The sequence below is a fragment of the Bos mutus genome, chromosome 22 (genome assembly GCF_027580195.1).
Source record: "Bos mutus isolate GX-2022 chromosome 22, NWIPB_WYAK_1.1, whole genome shotgun sequence".
Taxonomy (NCBI): Eukaryota; Metazoa; Chordata; class Mammalia; order Artiodactyla; family Bovidae; genus Bos; species Bos mutus.
In genome coordinates, this window is record NC_091638.1 from 21,775,160 (window position 1) to 21,794,571 (window position 19,412).

Consider the following 19,412-nt stretch of genomic DNA (forward strand, 5'->3'; position numbering starts at 1 on the left):
TTCATTAAAAAAAATATCTACACCGATCCTATTGTACTTATTCTTCTGCAGTTTCTCACCATATCTTGGCTACTTTTCCATGAAGGTTTATAAAGACGTACCATATCCATAGGGTTCACCACCCCATGGATGACCCGTACTCTAATGAAACACTCCCTTACATTGAGATTGCTTCCAATTTCACCCTGCAATGAACATCTGCTTCTACAGTTCTATTTTTAAAGGATAAATTGCTAGAAATAGACTTACAAAGCCAAGGGATGCCTACTCCAATACTCCCAACATACACTGGTCAAACTTTTAAGAAAACGTTGCACAAGTTTAAAATAGAAATTCAATAAATAAATTAAATGTAGCATCTGGACACTCACACTTAGCATCTGACGTATCATATCACCCTCTGAATGCAGTGAAAACTGAGTCCTGGATTCAATTCACACTCTTGAGTGTTAGGGAAATACCTACACTGCCGAAGTCATCATTTTTCGTTCAGTTGTAATCAGGAAACATTCTTTTAACATTAAAAAAAGATCAGAAGGTCCAAACCCACCTGGAAGAGAGGTTTCATTGGGCAGCCTATCTACTTCCAAGATGAAGTCATCTTTGAAGAAAAGGTAGCCCACTATGGAGAACAGGTAAACCAGGATCAAAGCCAGAACCGCCGTCAAGATGATGGACCGGCCGTTGCGAGTGACGCTTTTAATGACGTTGAGCAGAGTCTCTTCTCTGTACACTAAATCAAAAAGCTTTAAAAACAAACAAAAAAAAGGACAAGGGGACAATGTTAAGAAGCATCTCTATTAGACGAACATCAATGTCCCCAAGGACAACTTCATTTATAAAGAATTTACCGTTTGGCTAACTCAAAAGCATTCTACTCTAGGGAAGTTCAAGAGGGAGGGGACATATGTATACCTACGGCTGATTCATGTTGATGTATGGCAGAAACCAACACAGTATTGTAAAGCAATTAGCTTTCAATTAAAAATAAAAATTTAAAAAAGCATTATACTCTTTTCTTAATATGTTACACTTGCCCATCTTAATAGTGAAAACCGAGATAGTAAAAATAAGGAAAAACAAATATAGAAGAGGAGGGTGGAAAACAATAGTGATTTCAAGTTGTCTACATACAGTTTCGAGGTCCTGGGACTAGACAAAACACAGGCCTGTACCAGGGAGCTGCAAGGGACAGGGGAGAGGAAGGGGAGGAGGGGCCTGGTGTGCGGTCATTTAGGGGCCATTTGATGGAGCTTCTGTTAAGGGTCAGCCACTCTGGATACAGGATTGGCTGAGTCCTGGTCCCTGACCGCAGGTCCCTGAGCTGCTATGGGCCAGACCAGGGGGCAGGGTCTCTGGAGTTGGACAGAGGTTCAAACCCCAGTTCAGCCACTTGCTGTCACCTGGACCAGCTACCAACCTCTTCCTCTGCGAGCCTCAGTCTTGCCATTTGCAGAGTGGAAGAGACAGAGTTACCATAAAGAATAAAGAGACAATATACATACAGTGCTTAGCATACACTCATACGTATGTGCTAAGGACACAACCAATGGTAATAATTATCATTACTTTCCTGATGAAGAGCCTGGGCCAAGGCCACCCTGACAGAACGTGGCAGGGAAGCTGGTGGTGGTCACACACCAGGAAGCCTCACCGCCTCTCATCCCACTGGGAGGGGCTGAGACAACCTGCTGTTCACGACATGCTCGTAATCTTGGCCTGACCTCTGCCAACGGGCCTGGGCTTTGCAAGAAGTTGGCTTTATGAGAAATGGAGGCCCCATGTCGGTACTCAGAGGTACAGGAGACCAGTGGCTGGTCTTCTAAGAAGTATAATCTCAGATATTTGGCTGGAGAAATGGTGGGGAGCCACTAGAGAAGGGCTGAATGGGGTTATTTTGGAGCTGGGAGCTGGTTTTAATATGGTCCTGCTGATGACATCTGATCTCTTCCTGAGAATCCTGCCTCTAAACGGCTCCAGGGAATGACTGCAGAGCCAAGGGAGTCCAGGGACAGGCATGTGAACCCTGTCTCTGCTTTAAATTTGTTGCAAGATGTTGATCTGGCTGTGAAACCTCCCTGGACCTCAGTTTCCACATCTGTGAAGTCAGTGGACTGAACTAGCTGATCTCAGAGTCCCTTTCAATGCAGAAATTGACATCGGAGTTCATTTTCTGCTCAATTAGCCCTCTGCCTCCAGAAGGCCAGTCTGTGCCCTGAGGCCAGTTAAGGGCATCGGGTAAAGGAGGACACTTAAAAGGAAGCAGAGAAGAGGCCTTAATTCAGATCTAAGAGTACAAAAGGCTAATGCTGCTGCTAACGCTGGTTAAATATTTTCTAGCAAGCCACTATGAAGCAGCAAGAAAGAGCAACTTCAGACAACAAATGACACTTGTTTTTTGCGGGTAAGAACTGTAGAGATTATACGGCCCCCAAATCACTGAAATAACAAGTGATTTTTTTTTTCATTTATCTATAATTTCTGATTTTAAAATAATGGCCATGCATTACTTTGTAATAAGGAAAAGCTTTCTTCTAACTAGAAAATTAGACGAGTTCAATGGAGGAGACTTTTGAAAACACAAAAAAAGCACAAAGGAAAAAGAAAAACAAAAAATGCTAATTATTCCAATATCCATAGACATTTATTCAATAAGTTCTTTCCTTCTGGCCTTATTACAATGGAAAAAATGTAACTTATGCATATATATTTTTATAAAAGTATTATACCATAATGTGGCATATAGTCGGCTTGCTTCCTAAGAGAATTATGAACATTTTCAGGTAAAAAAAAGATCACGTATTTAAAGTACCTGCCCAGGTTACAGCCTGATTGAGAGACTGGGAGAGTGTGATCCAAATAGGAAGCCCAAGAATACTGGAGTGGGTAGCCTATCCCTTCTCCAGCAGATCTTCCCAAACCAGGAATTGAACCAGAGTCTCCTGCATTGCAGGCAGATTCTTTACCAGCTGAGCTACAAGGGAAGTCCCTAAAATAGTATCCTTTTGTCAAATCTAAATGAATAAGTATCAACACAACTCTGGTTAATAATAAGCAGTGTTCTAATTTTCTGGAAATACCTTTTCTCTCTTCCTTCTAGTACATTCATTCATTTTATATTAGACATTATTTCAATATCATCCTGAGGTATTTATACTCTCTTGAATTTGGACAACAGAGTTGCTATCTATGTTGATATTTAATAAAAAGAACAATTAGATCTATTTGGATTTTGGAGAGCTTTTTCATTTTATGCACATGGATCTTCACTAAAGCAAGTTTTACTTCATGATGTTTTTGTGAACAAAGCTTTACCATAAGCTTTGTTTCTGTTATAATTATTCTGATTTCGACCTGAGGAAGAAAATCATAAAGTTCATGTTGGTTTCAAAAACAAAAATGTTCACCTAGTATTCTAGTGTATTGAAAAACTGCTGTCTACTCAACCTTCTTCTTTTTCTTTTTGAAACAGTCAAGATAGTTTCAATTATATATCATTAAGAGTAATGCTGTGATGAACACCTCTGTATGTACATGCCTCTATACTCGCCTATCCAGTTATTTCTTTCCGTCAAGTTTCTAAAAATGGAATTGTTCGGTCAAATGTTGTGACACACATACGTTTTGCTCCATTGCCTTCCAGAAAGGCTATGCCAATTTATCCCAACCACTTAGAAAATGATGCTCTTTTTGGCTCACTCTCAGTAAAACTGGGCACGTTCACACCTTTGAACCTTTCCTTACATCACGGCTCCAACATGGGATCATATTTTAATTAGTATGTCACTGTTTGACATTAGAACACCTGCACATTTACTGCCTATCTGCATTTCTCCTTCTGTTACCTGCCTGCGAATGAACTCTGCACACTTTCATCTCGGGCTGTTAACAGTTCTCTAAGGACACGGCTTGAACGCAGCTGGGGACCGGGTTCAGCCAGTTTGGGGGTGAACTTCCATCAGAGCACAGTCACCGGCCCTGCCTTTCTGCCCTGCTGGCATGGAGCATGCACAAGCTGGTGACACGCGGCTTTTTCCCGCTCCCAGTCTCCCTCCAGTTCCTTTCTGTCGCAGGCTTTCCTCATTTATGGAATAAAGTGAAGTTTCAGTATTTTGCCTCCGGTTCTCAACAGACATGTCAAATGCTGCTTTGACCCCAAAAGGAACACCTCACTTGATGTCCCGGAAAGTCAAGGCCCAGATGGTTTAGAAATCCCCCAGCAGCACTGAGGAGAGGCATCCAGCTATGGTCTCTCTTGATCCTGCAGGTCCTTCTCAAAGTGCACCAAGCCCAGGTAACATCACAGCGAGCTCTGAGCGTCTCTGATCTCCCTGTGACAGCTGAGAGCTGGGAGAGCGTGCCTGCAGATGGCGCCGTGAAATACTGCCTTCACTGAGGCAGCGACTTCTTCACAGGCTCGAATGAAAAGCAGCTCAGGGCCGGGCTCCAACCCTCAGACCCTGGAGTCAGCGGGGCTGTGGAGCTGTCGTGTCTCTGCCCCTGACTCTCGTGGGGCTCCGGGCAGGTGACCTGACTCACCAGGCCCAGCCTCTCCGGGGATCACATGCAGAGATCGCCCACCGCCGAGGCAGACCCACCCATGAGGTGGGATGGAAGGAGCCCATGGGGCACGTCAGTAACTCACAGTAACGGCTCTTTTCTACACTGTGAAGCCTGGGAGGGCTGGGATGACACTGCCCAGACTCACTGGGACACCCCCCGGCTTCTGACACCAGGTGGCACTGCCAGTGAACAAAAGAGGAGGACTTGTCCATGAACAAAGCGGAAACGGACCCTAACCCTAATAATAATTTTCCATCAACCAATAAATTTTAATGTTAGTTATTAATTTTACCTACAAACGGTAGACAGTAGGAAGAGTCACCCTCTCCCTGGGCGAGATGGCATTTCTGAAGGGGACTCTCCAATCTCACAAGTGAGACCCAATCTCACAAGTGAGACCCCCCTCAGCAGGGATGGCAGAGCCCCCTGACTCAACTCTGCCTCCTTGGCTCAGAGAGGCCAGGAATTTGTTGGGTCTCCCAGATTCACAAGCTAGAACCTCCTCCACAGATTACTATGTGAGACAAAAAGGCTTAGAAATATATACAGAACTCTAAAGGTCTCTGATAGACAGTGACCAAAATAGGGCACCTAATGGCATCACAAGTGGATCCAGAGACCTCTTTGCCTAAAACCTCAAAGTCTGGTCAGACCTATTTTTAAAATGAAGGGGAAGAATGCATCTCTCTGTCTGCTAGCATGCGCCGCTAATGGAAGGAGCAAGTCCTGGCGTTCTTTACGGGGTTTGGATGGGAGAAGGGATGACAGAGACAGTAATAACGGCCCTCGCTCAGCATTTCTGTTGTGGGGCTGGTCTCAGACTGACACGCGTAGTGGTGGAGAATCCCCACGATGGCCCTGTGGGGACATGGACTGCTCTCCCCATTTTGTAGATGTGAGCAGCGCAGAGCAGTTAAGCCACAGCCTGGAGACCACATGGACTGCAACTCCTCAAAGTGCTTTCCTTGCTCTGCCTTTTTTTTTGCAAATAAGTCCCTTGTTGTTTTTTTTTTTTTTTTTGTCTCACCAGGGCTTGCAAGATCCTAGCTCCCCGACCAGGGATCAAAACTGCACCCCTGGAAGTGAAAGCACAGAGGCCCTAACCACTGGACTGCCAGGGAATTCCCAAGTCCCTCATCTTTAGTCAACACCTAGACTCTGAATATTTTTTATCCTCAGCAACATTTTAATCTATTTCTTCTATTTCCTTTATGGATGGTTTTGCTGGCAGAAAGGTCAATTTTACGCCTCCTATCATATGACATAGGTACAAGGAAATGGTTTTTTATCTACAACTCCACAGTTCAAGATTCCCCGTAATGACAGCAGAATAAGCAGACAGTGGTCTGTCACTTAAAAGCCTGCTCAGGAGGAAGATAATAGCATCAAGACATTTAACCACTCAGCTCAGACTGGAGCATGACAACTTCCGCTGAAAAGGTCTCCTGGATCCATAAATCTATCAAGTTCATTGTCATGGGGTCTTGGGTCTTTGAAAACAGCTCCTGCTCTTGTTTCTACATGCTTTCACTGGATGATGGATCCCATGAGAACTGTCAGAAGGTGACAGTCACACAAACATTCTTTTGGTAAGTGCTGGCTGAGCCCAAGAAATAAAGAAAAACAAAGGGGGTGTGGACGGTGTGTGGAGGTAACATCTCCTGAGCCAGGCTGCGGGCATCATCTATCACTGTAAAGTAACAGGCTGAGCGTGCGTGCAGGCAGTGTGATCACACACCCCCTGGGCTCCTTCTCATCAGACCTTCTCTCGGGAGTAGCTTTCCTTTCCTGATGCCCCAAACACTGAGTCCAGGGGCCTACTGCCTCTTTAGACCAGGCACACCGGTCACTGTGAAAAGGAGCGATCTGTGATGAGAAGGAAGGACAGAGCATGCTCTCCTAGTTTCCAGCATGTAAAATCTTTCAACACCAGCAACTCACCAGCAAACTGTAGAAGAACTCATGGACGAAGAGCCCCATGGCGCAGATCAGCAGGTATAGCAGGTGATAAAGGAACTCAACATCCAGAACCATGGCCCGGTAGCCTCTGGTGAATGTCCCACAGTTGCCCACAAAGCTCATCAGAAAAATGATTTTATTGCAGACCTGAGAACAATGACAGCCACAGTGAGAGAAGCATGGACCAAGCCAAACTTGAGACTCTTGGTGAGAACTGAGGGCAACCTGCCCTCAAGTGTCTTTTGGCGCCTCTACCCGAACAGAAGCTTCCTTTTGCACCAAGCGACCACCGGACACACCAAGAACTGTTCTGTGGATCTCAGTCATTTCATTACTTTGCTTTTCAGGCATATTGCAAGTTAATGTGACAGTCAAATAACTTCACGCACAACACTAATCAAGTGGCATTTGTATATGACAAAAACAAAATTCGCACATACTGAAATTATGATTTTCAAGATGAGATATGAATCATTCTAACATTGTTCCGTGAGTTAGTCAAACACAGAAGTCACCTCAATCCACGAACGCTGTGATCAGCATGATTAAAAGTGTTTTCTGAATTTCTGTTACGTTCTAGGCATTAGAGTGTTGCAATCTAATGAGAAGCAGCCAGCTCTTGTTATCCACTGCTCATAATTCTACACGGAAAAATAATTTTCTTGGGGTGGTAGGGGAAGAAAGGGACTTCAGGATGAGTTCTAGTCCCTTGCCCCCCTTTCTGGAAATAACTTCTATTTTATCTCTGGGGCTCCATCCCTTTCTTTATATTGGTCCTTGAGGTCTGGGTGGGGCTCCATCCTGGCCAGTCAGAATACTGTATTTCCCTGGCAACAACGATTCGTTCAGAGATAGGCATGTGACCAAATGGAATCAATGACACCCCCTGAGATCTTAGTTGGGACTGCAGCTAAGACAATTTTATTCTTTATCCCTGACCTTGAACCTGAGAGAAAGTGAGCTCTGAGGCTGCTGACATCCATCTGCATTATCACAGAGCCTGAGGGTACCAGTAGTGCAGAAGCAAACAAGAGGAACTGAGCCCTTATGCTACGTCTGGGCTCCTGGATTCAGCTACACCTGAAGCCAGCCTCTTGATTCTCAGTCACATTTTCCTCTTTGCTTGTTAGCATGGAGTAGGTTTTCTGACCCCTGCAACTGAAGGCTGACCTACTGTATAAGATAGTCCCACCTTTGATAGAAATCCCAAGCTTGCAAGTCTGCCTTTAGCAACATGTTGCTAGAAAATCCTAAGTCAGGAGAAAGCCAGAGAGAATGCGCTTTGGCTGCACTTTGTAAAACCATGTCCTGCCACCCGAGCTAGCTTGGCCACAGGTGCTGGGGGAATACTGCCAGTTAATCTGGTGGGTCAGTGCAAGTGAGCTTCTCAGCAATCAGATAAGGGAGGAAGCCAACACCCACGGAGAAGGTTAGGTTTTCTCAGACAGGCTCCACTTTCAATCCACCGGGTCTTTTTTTCCTTAATATTCTAACCTTTGCCAGTGTCAGATCTTTTTTAGAGTGAGAAAACATCATCAATTCTGAATGAACTGTGCTGAGGTTTCCAAGAGAGGAAAAAAAGGTCGTGCTCTGGTTGGCATTCCAGGACCTCCAACATCTCATGCCCTACAATCTTAACAACGGAGCAATCCGCTTTACCTGAACCTGCTCTCCTCTTTAACTTCTGCCCTAGTTTTCTCACAGCTACTGTTCCTTCTCCCATTGCTCCATGTAAGAATTCTTTTTTTTTTACTCCCCTCTAAATAACTGTTTATTGTTTTAGTTTTCCCATCTCTCCCTCCCTCCCCCCGGCTAATGTTATTATGAATGGCCATCAATTATCCACATAGAGTCTTTCCCAACTGATCAATGTTACAGAAGAGAAAACTCTGGAATGACTAAAGACCAGAGAAACAAAAGAATTAACTCATAGAAGACAACCTCTGAAATAGTGCTTTTTCCTTCTATTTGTGTCTTCTGTATTTCTTTCTTAAAATACTTCCACTCACTGCAGGTGAAGCCTGCATTCCCTCCTTCAATGCTCATGTGTCTCTTTTACTCTGGTCATGCATTTCTAAATGCCAGGCCTAACACGAATAGCTTGTCTTGTCACCTCAAGTCAAGTAACTCAACAACTCAGGTCTATCTGCACCCTGAAAACCAGGTCTTGCCTGACTTCAGTGTAGCTGATTGCATTATTCCTCTCCTAGTCTTCCGTAATTTGGAATTATTCTTGCCCGCTTCACCACCCAGTAAAGACAGGAATACCTTCGCTGCCTAGAGAAAAGGACCCCGACCAAGTCGCGCACCGTTTTCAGGCATAAGCCTCAGACCCTAAGCCCACCATGTGTCACCATTTCCTCCAAAGCTCTGACATCTGTATCTTCATTCTCCACTATGACCAAGAGGCAGGCTTGTCTCATGTAAGGGGGGGACATGACTCCGTAAGGGGTCCCCCTGCCTCCAGCTCACCCACCCCCCGACTCAAATCCATATATATATATATACACACACACACACATATATACATATACATATATATTCATGCCACTACTGAGGGAATTTTCTCAACGATACTTTGCTTATACCAATTCTCTGCTCAAAATCCCTGAGTCAGGGACCTTCCTGGTGGTCCGGTGGTCAGGACTTCACCTTCCAATGCAGAGGGTGCAGGTGTCAACCCTGGCCAGGGAGCTAAGATCCTACATGTCTCTCGGCCAAAAGATCAAAATATAAAACAGAAACTGTGTTGTGGTAAACTTTGCAGATGGTCCACGTTGGAAAAAAATCTTTAAAACCAAAAAGCCCTGAGTCACTTACCAGTATTGGGAATAGAATTTCCCAATCTATATTCCATACAACACTAATTCCAAGTTACACTTTACAAAACATGTGGGCAAAGAAGTTTGGGAAATATGAAGACCCGGTGTTCCCTTCTTAGAGATTCATCATGCGTTAAAGTGAAAGTTGCTCAGTCGTGTCCAACTCTATGCAACCCCATGGCCTATACAGCCCATGGAATTCTCCAGGCCAGAATACTGGAGTGGGTAGCCTTTCCCTTCTCCAGGGGATCTTCCCAACCCAGGGATCAAACCCAGGTCTCCCACATTGCAGGCAGATTCTTTACCAGCCGAGCCACAAGGGAAGCCCAAGAATACTGGAGTGGGTAGCCTATCTCTTTTCTAGGGGATCTTTCTGACCCAGGAATTGAACTGGGGTCTCCAGCATTGCAGGTGGATTCTTTAACAACTGAGCTATGAGGGAAGCCCTCATATGTTATCAGTAGGTTAAAGTCTCAGAAATCTTTCAGTAAAAAACCTTGCATTTTCCTTGACCCAGCATCTCCCACATTAATTTGACTAAGGAAGTCCCTTTTCACCCAAGATTTATCAAACTGGGACAGGCCCACCTGGAGGACGGAGCCCCAGTGGGTTTTCCTAAAGTTTGGGGCCCAGGTTCCTTGTCCAGAATCAGGTCCTATATTTCAGTACATGAACCACTGAGGAGGCGAAACTTAACTGTTGGCTGTTCCTTAAGAAGGTCTGGGCTTTCCTCGCTGCTTCCACCAGTGGAGAGAATGCTCCTCCCAGTTCCTGCCTCCTGGCCTGAAGGTTTCCATTCTTTGAGACTAAACTTCCTCCCCTTAAGCCTGTCAGCTTGAAGTGGTCTCTTGTCCTCTCACACCCTTACTGCCTCTGCCATCTGAACACCCACTTGGGGACATTTATCATTGCCCTAAATTACAGCGTTAACCTATTTTGCAATATCACTTTCATTTCTACGCAGTGACTTCAGCTTCCTTATATGCTCAGGGCATAAACCTCTGGAAGGTGGTTTTAGATGCCCACAGGTCCCAACTTGTTCCTTCTTTTTGGCAGGAAACCTCTCCAATTTATGGCTTGGTATCAGTCATGTCCATTTCCTAAGGATTCCACAGAGGGAGTAGGCGTCCACCCTTGCACACTGGAAGCTTTTGAAGCACTGAAACGGCACTTCCAAACGTCACTACTGACTCTGCGGTAACCCACCTTCTGACGCCTGGCTTCTCTTCTGACCGCTCCACCTGCTCCCTCTCTCTGAACAGTCCCTCTTGCCTCTCTGCTCTGTTCTCTGTGGTCCTCACCAGAAATGGGGGCTGTGTTCACATGCAGTCATTGGACTTCCTGATTAGAACATCTCGTCCGAGCACACCTATGACCTGATGGGCACAATGAACCCAAATCTCAACATCTCTCTCCCTTTGCTTAATTCTGAGAGAAATATTCCCTGACAAGGAGACTGCCAGTGTCCAGAGAGCACATGAAGGGGTCCACTGTCCTGTGAGAAGATGAAGAGGGAGATGCCCACCTGCGGCTCTCCTCTGCTATTTTAACAGCTTACCCAAAGGATATATTTTTCTGCACTGAAGGCACAGGCCAAAATTCCAGGGAGAATGGAAGGCATTCCTACTTAGATGGAAACAAACAAAAAAATGGCAATGGAGGGATTCGTACTTACGTTGAAAGCTCCCAAAAGAAACAGCGTGGGTTGTAGCCCGACGGAAAATATCAACCGGAGAATCGTGGAAGCGATTAAGGCCCGGATGCCATGGGGCTTGGGGAGGGCGATGACGATGGCCAGAGAGATGAGCATGGCCGTCCACAGCAGTCCCGACCAGTGCGGTTCCAGGGTCCCTGCAACCAGGAGGCAGAGCTCTCAGAGATCAGGGCTTTCCCCTCACAGAGGAGACACACCTGAGCGGGTTCAGCTACAGTTTCTTCAACCACCTCTCTGGCCTGCCTTGGCCCAACCCTGACCTCCAGTTTTCTGCCCCAGACATAACCAGTCACATGCATGTTGTCTTAAGCCTTCAATGTCTTCCTTCTACCTGGGAAATTCTCTCCCTTTCCTATTCGCCTGAGGTCTTAGCTTAGATGTCACCTCTTCCAGGGGGCTTCCCAGGTGGCACGAGTGGTAAAGAACCCACCTGCCAATGCAGGGGACATAAACAGACGTGGGTTTGATCCCTGTGTTGGGAAGATCCCCTGGAGGAGGGCATGGAAACCCCCTCCAGTATTCTTGCCTGGAGAATCTCCACAGACAGAGGAGCCTGGCAGGCTACAGTCCATGGGGTCGCAAAGAGTTGGACATGACTGAGTGACTGAGCACAGACGTACGCATGTACCTCTGACAGGAAGCCTCCCCCATCCCCTTTCTCCTCACAAAATAGGCCAGGTGCTCCTTCTGTCTCTGACCCTCGGTATCCCTGCTCAGCCCTGTGGGATACTGTTTTCTAGCAGTCAGTGCCCCCTCTTCCAAGCCCCATCCCCACTGGACTCCAACCTCCCCAAGGGAAGCACTGAGTACCCAGCAGGCATCCATCAGATGGGTTTGTTCCATAAGCAAAACTCATCCATGTGTCACACTTCACTCTTCAGGGAGGCGAACTGGGAGAACAGACTTCTAATTTCTATTAAAAGTATGCAAAGGAAAATCGCAGGTCCCCTGCCCGCATGAGATTTCTTCAAGGGAAGGAGGAAAGCAACTTCCGTATCATTAGCATCATCCTACAATTAGATTATCCTTGTAGTCAAAGAGCTTATACCAGTTTCTGTCATCTCTTGCTATTGCAAGTTCTATTTAGAGTGTCCCACGAGACGGCTCAGTTATATAACATGAGCCAACAGGGCTAAAAATAAGGTTCTGTAAAACACTCATTAAAAAAAAAACACCCCTATTTCAAATGCTGTCACATTTTGAGTTTCCTTCAGATGTAAACAAGCAGCACTACATGATTAAGGCTGCTTATATAAAGGAGTTTCACTTCTCCAGAGCTGCCTGGATGGCAGCATCGCCTGGGAAAGCGACGTCCCTGCAGGTCCCAGGCTCTCCCACCAGCCTGGGGGTTGCCCTAGTTCCTTTTGTCCACACCTGCCAAGACTCACCTTCTCCCTGAGAACTGTCCCCCGACCCCAGCCACTTGCCTCTTCCCTTTTGATATCTTCCGGAAGGAGAATCTGATCAGGGATGGGCACTCAAAGGCAGAAGCTTTTCAGAAATGCAGGAAGAAGCGGGTCCTAGGGTCAGGTGTGTCCCTTCCTGTGCATTTAACAACTGTTAGATATGGTATCAAGCCCTTCATTTGGATGATCATTTATTTTCTCCTCTTGGCACTCTATGAGGGTACTATGCTGCTGCTGCTAAGTCGCATCAGTCGTGTCCGACTCTGTGCGACCCCATAGATGGCAGCTCAGCAGGCTCCCCCGTCCCTGGGGTTCTCAGGCAAGAATACTGGAGTGGGTTGCCATTTCCTTCTCCAATGCGTGAAAGTGAAGTCGCTCAGTCGTGTCCAAGTCTTAACTACCCCATGGACTGCAGCCTACCAGGCTCCTCCATCCATGGGATTTTCCAGGCAAGAGTACTGGAGTGGGTCACCAGTGCCTTCTCTGGAGGGTACTATGATCACCTCCAATTTACCACAGAGAAAATGGAGTCTTGGGTCACGTACCTCACCTAAGGTGAAACAGAATCTACCACGAATATACATGCTACCAGAGTTGATGGTCCTTAAAAAAAAAAAAAAAAATCCATCCATTTTAAGTGCATGCCTGTGGGCAGTTTATACAGTCATCTAACCACATGTAACTGCTAACACAATTGAGACATAAACATCGTATCACACTAAGAGGTTTCCTTGCGCTCTTGGCAGCTGATGCCTTGCCCCATCTCCACTCCCAGCCAACTCCTGATCTGCTTTCTACCACAGTAGCTTTGCATTTTCCAGAATTTCATAAAAACTGGAAAAATAATATTAGTAGGCAGTTTTAAAAAATTCTTTCACTTAGCGAAATTTTTAAGGCTCATTCATCTTATTGTGTATATTAATAGCTTGTTCTTTCTGTTGCTGAGTAGTGGTCCATAACATGGCTGTGTCATCATTTATTTATCTGCTCAACAATTAATGGATACTGGGGTTGTTTCCAGATTGAAGTTATGATGAAAGATGCTACTGGGAAACTTCAAGTACAAATTCTGGGGTGAGGATATGTTTTCATTTCTCTTGGACAAAAATATGGAAATAGATCTGAGAACCCTAAGGATATATTTAACTTCAGAAGACCTAACCTTACTATTTTCCAAACTGATGCTACCATTTCCCCTTTTCATCACTAACATATGGGAGTTGCACTGTTCCAGATCGTCACCAATACTTGGTATTGTCGGTCATTCTAATTTTAGCATCTAGTAGGTTTCTCGCAACATATCTAGGTGGTTTTCATTTGCATTTTTCTAATAACACTGATGTTGAATATCTTTTTATGTTCTTATTGACTATTCATATATCCTTTTTTTGTGTGAAATATCTGATCAAATCTTTTCCCCATTATTTTAATTGGGTAGTCTCTTTATTATTAGATTATAAGAGTTTTTCTATAGGCTAGATATAAGCCTTTTATCTGACATGTTTTTTAAGTATTTTCACCCAGCTTGTGGCTTACCTTTCATTTTCTTAAGCACTTAATCATCATCTTAAACTGCCTCTTAACATCTCAGTATAATAAATGTGACCAGTACAACACATGTACCCAAATTTTGAAAGAGACAATATAAAAAATCTGCTGTTTTCCCACTAAAAAAGCAGTTAAAAATTAATGCTAGATATGTAAAATAAATAGCTAGTGAGAAGCTGGTGTATAACACAGGGAGCTAAGCCTGGTGCTCTCTGATGACCTAGGCATGGGTAATGGGATTGGGGAAGTAGGAGAGAGGCTCAAGAGGAAGGGGGTTTATGTATACATATGGCTGATTCACGATGTTGTACAGCAGAAATTAACACAACATTTTAAAGCAGTTATACTCCAATTTAAAAATTATTAGAAAAAAATTAATGTTAGATTCCAAAGAAACAATTACAGAAAGATTTTTTTTGAGACAACTGGAGAAACGTGAATAGGGACAGGCTATCACATGATTTATTGTTAGTTTTTTTTAGATATGAGAATGCTATGGTGATTATACACATTTTAAAATATTCTCTGAAGTTAAGAGATGCACAGTGAAACAACATGTCTAGACTTCTTTAAAATCTTGCAGAAAATACAGTAGGAGTATAAATGAAACAAAACAGGCAAAATGTTGTTAAAGATGGGCTGATGGGTATGTGGCAGTTTATTATATTCTTCTTTCCACTTGTGTACAGATTTGAAAATTTCAACAGTAAGACAGTTTAAAAAGTAGTACTTTATGGGCTTTAATCACCATGGCATGCATACAAATTCAGTAAGAATTCTGAAGCTGCCAAATTTTCATGCTTTTTAAAGACTGTGTGACTCTCAGTTCTCAACCAAAGGGGGAAAAATACTTTTGAAAAGGAGCTTTTAAGGCCACAGTGTCCTCGGCAGCCACAAGCCTTTTAAGTCAGAGAGCCACAATGGCATACCTAGCAAGGTCAGTAAGCTCCTGCAGGAGGGACATTTTGGAAACCCTAGTTTCAGGATTCAACAAGAACAAACATTTCTCTTAAAAAAATACTTTCAGGTAACCAATCAGATTTTGTTTCTAGATAGGGCTGAAACAACCTTCTTCCTGAAGATGGTCAACGGTGAGTATAGAAGATGTCCCCAGAATATGTTTAAAAGAAAAAACAAAAATCCCCCTGAGTGAGTTGATGTGTTTGAGGGGAAATTCTGTCACTATATAATGGAAAGGACTTCCTGACATCAGATCAACCTCCTTCTCTCCAACAAGGACATCTAATTATATTTTCTGTTGAGTGCACTGGCACAAAGTTCTAAAGCCCACACTGCCAAAACAGGAAGCCTGGATTTCTACAGATCCAGGGTCAATGCCACCTTGACTGCTACATTGTAAAGCCAGAAGGACCTTTAACAATCATCCAGTAGGTCTTGAACTTGCACGGGCAAGCAACAGGGTGCTCCAGAGACCCTGACTGGGTCAGCAACTATTTTCTCCTGACCACTACGGGAATTTCCAAATCCATACCTTGGTGTCAAAACTACCAGCTCAACCTAAGCACTGCTTAATAGGGAGGATAAGCAGGACGAACTGAAGTGGTCTGCCCAGAGTCATGTGGCAGGTAGGTGTTAGGGCCAGGCCTGGACACCACGTCCAGACTCTGTAGGTCTCTAGCTGTTGCACTGGATGAGGCTTATCACTGAAGAGGAGGGAGCTATCAATGAACTGTCCCCAGACAGTGGCCTCAAAACTGCCGTAAGTGACCAGTGAAGAAAATGGCCAAGGTACAGAATAACAATCAGTTTTAAATATTTTTTAAAGAAGTGGAGCGGGGAAATGAAGACACACCCAAAGTACTAGTTGAAGAATCTGCTGTGATGTGATAGCCCCTGGAGGTGAGAAGAGGGCTCCGTCCCCTCCACCTAAGCCCCTGGCTCAAGACTTCACACTCTCACCTCTGCTAACTGGCAACCCAACACAGGCAGACACCCCCCAGGAGAATACCCTGCAGCGCTGTGGACCTGCCCAACTTTTCCGATAGGGAAACCATGAATCCTGACATAATCCATTTTAAAGGAAAATACCCCTTGGGCTTGTGTTTAAGTACTGCCTTGGGGGGAAAGCATCACTCCAATGAAGCCTTCCACATGGCTTCAGGCTCAACTGAAAAAGTAGAGCCTCAAATGAGTAAGTTAAATATACCATAGAACACACTGTTACTTTTAAGTTGGACCTTAAATTTACTTCAGTCGTGTACACATCTGCATTATTAAACTCCAGAGCAGAGCCTGCTCCGGATTTACCTCTGTGCTGGCTGTTTGTGTTTTTTTGTTTTTTGTTTTGGTTTTTATTCTCTTACTTTTTGGGCTCTTCATCCCATTGTTTTACAGAAGGTGGCTACTGCCAAGTTGCGACATACATAGTGGAGGTGATCTGCCAAAAAGCTCTGATGAAAAACTGAGCTGAAAAGTCAGCCTCCCAGGAGGCTGTCGCAGGTGTCAGAAAACGGGGCCATGGAAGTTTAACAGAAGGGGAGCCCCCAGAACTCCACAGTTGTAAATGTCTCCAGAAGGCTGTTAAGCAAACTGAGGAGCCCCAAACAGAAAAATGCTCTGAGTGGTTTGCCTTTCCTCAATAAAATGTGTAGAATGTGTACATAGATGACCAGAAGGAGATGGGGGAAGGAAATCTATGAAGACCATGGACAGCATGTCTCATTATGTGAATAACAGCAATGCAGCTCTTAATTGACTAAAAAGCCAAGGATGTCTTGTCTAAAGTCATTCATGCCCTGCCTCCTGTTACCTCTTGCCAGAAAAAAAAGAAAAAAATTAAATTCCAGAGATTATTTTTTACAAATTCTTTAGTCTGAAATGAATTCCACAAGTATGGCCTAGGAAAAAAATCGACTAGACTGAGCATCAAAGTTATCTACATTCATTCTATGATTAGCTCAGCTGCTAAGGGGCTGTGTGTCTCTGGCTAAATCTCTCAGCTTCCCTGATACATAGTTTCCTGACATAACAAAACAAGGAGGTTAGGATGATCTCTTACTGTTTTAATACAATATATTGTTTCTCCTCTTTCTTTCCGGAGAAATAAATATGGATAAACAGTTTATATGATTTCAAATTAGATTTAAAAATAAACCCACAGCGTATCACTTCACACATCAGTCAGAATGGCCATCACCAAAAAATCTACAAATAGTAAGTACTGTAGAGGATGTGGAGAAAAGGGAACCCTCCTACACTGTTGGTGGCAATGTAAACTGACAGAGCCCTTATGGAGAACAGCATGGAGATTTCTTAAGAAGAACAGACATACATCTACCATATGACCCAGCAACCCCTACTGGGCATATGCCCCGAGAAAGCCATAATTCAAAAAGACACATGTACCCCACTGTTCATAGCAGCACTACTTACAATAGCCAGGACATGGAAGCATCCTAGATGTTCACCAACAGATGAATGGATACAGATGTTGTGGTATATATACAAAATGGACTTAGCCATACAAAAGAACGAATCTGAGTCAGTTCTAGTGAGGTGGATGAACCTAGAGCCTATTATACAAAGCGAAGTAAGTCAGAGAAAAACAAATACAGGGTACTAATGCATATGTAGGGAATCTAGAAAAACAGTATTATTGATGAACCTACTTGCAGGGAAGGGATGGAGTTGCAGATGTAGAGAAGGGCACTGTGGACACAGTGGCGGAAGGAGTCAGTGGGATGAATGGAGAAAGCAGCATCAACCTATATAGACTATCAGGTGTAAGATGGATAGGTGCTGAGTTGCTGGGAGGCACACAGAGCCAGTCTGGTTCTCTGTGACGACCTGAAGGGATGACAATGCGGAGGGAAGGAAGGTGCCAGAGGGAGAGGATATATGTCTAATTATGGCTGATTTACGTTGCTTGTGGCAGAAACCAACACAACACTGCAAAAGTTAAAACACAAAAAACAAGCCAAAAATAAAAACCTGTGGTAGAAGCTACACTCTCATTGTGTCTGAAAACAGGGAACTAGGATCCCATCAATTGCACCAGTTCTACCAGGAATCCCATTTTAGACGCAAGTCATAGCCATTTTCTATTTGCTGTTTCTACAAGTCTCCTTGAAATTAAAGACATGAGCAGTACCTCCTCGGACTCCTTTAAAAGGGTAGAAAAACGCCACAAGCAGGTTCATCAGGACGGCCAGGTTGAATGAAATGCTACTCCAGAAAGACATGTTGCGGGCGCACCAGTACAGGACGGGCTGGGCTGTGAAAACAAAGACGGAACCATGAGGTTCGAGACTGTGAGCCAGAACGCTGGGAATGCCTCAGTCCCCTCCTCCCGCTCTGCCCCTACAAGCCCACTTTTGTTCCCAGTTTTCACCAAACATTAAAAATGGTCACTTGTTTTCAAGCTGACTCATAAGCTCAGAACGACATCAGATGGGTTTGTTTCTGTTGGGAGTCCTTACTGGAACAGAAGATGAATTGGGGGATAAGGAAGAGAAGAAAGGGGAAAAGCTGGAGCATCTAAAAACCCTGCATGCCCCCATCAGCACCATCAGTTATGGAATCTGGGGGGTTATCCAGGGTTCATGTGCCAAGTCCTCAGTTCTCCCTGGGGCCCTGGGACTGGAGGAGATGCCCAAGGAGACTGGAGAATTCAATGAGCTTTGAGAAGTGGGGGGATACACAGCATTCAGAGTCAGCCCAGCTGGGCTCCAGGCTAGAAATGTTACTACTTCCACACTCCTTCCCTGCTTGAAATTCTTCACCGACTCACTGATGCCTGAAAGCAAGACAATAGCCCCTTTCCCATCACCAAGTCATCTGCCACTTTCCTGAAGAGGAACCAGAAATAGGACCTCTGCCTGGATGGTCAGCAGCCAAGCTCCATTTCTAAAGGCTACAGTAGAGAAAGGATGGGGCCCCAAAGCCCTCCCAAAGGGCAGGAGACCCTTGAGGCAGTTATTGCTCAGTTGCTCAGTCATGTCCAACTCCTTGCGACCCCATGGATGGCAGCATGCCAGGCCTCCATGTCCCTCACTATTTCCCAAAGTTTGCCCAAACTCATTGAGTTGGTGATGCCATCCAACCGTCTCATCCTCTGTTGTCCCCTTCTCCTCTTGCCCTCAATCTTTCCCAGTATCAGGCTCTTTTCCAGTGAGCCGGCTCTTCGCATCAGGTGGCCAAAGTATTGGAGCTTCAGCATCAGTCCTTCCAATGAATATTCAGGGTTGATTTCCTTTAGGATTGACTGGGTTTGATCTCCTTGCTGTCCAAGGGACTCTAGAGTCTTCTCCAGCACCACAGTTTGAGAGCATCAGGTCTCAGGCAGTGCTGCCTCTTATCACACTGTTACTGACAGCTGACACCACACTTGGCTGCATCTCAGCTGAGGACAAGCTGTGGCCACACTGTGTGTACGGGTGC

General features: G+C 44.8%; 1 protein-coding gene across 2 annotated transcripts in view; it reads right to left on the reverse strand.

Annotated features, from left to right (window-relative positions):
- ITPR1 (inositol 1,4,5-trisphosphate receptor type 1) overlaps positions 1 to 19,412 on the reverse strand; it is a 355,281-nt gene that overhangs the window by 36,267 nt on the left and 299,602 nt on the right. For both annotated transcript variants that reach the window (XM_070360064.1, XM_070360063.1), the window contains 4 exons: positions 18,124 to 18,246; positions 11,020 to 11,195; positions 6,505 to 6,669; positions 551 to 746 (listed from right to left, as the gene is read on the reverse strand). In XM_070360064.1, coding sequence (XP_070216165.1) covers positions 551 to 746; positions 6,505 to 6,669; positions 11,020 to 11,195; positions 18,124 to 18,246 — 660 coding nt within the window. The remainder of the gene's footprint in view (positions 1 to 550; positions 747 to 6,504; positions 6,670 to 11,019; positions 11,196 to 18,123; positions 18,247 to 19,412) is intronic.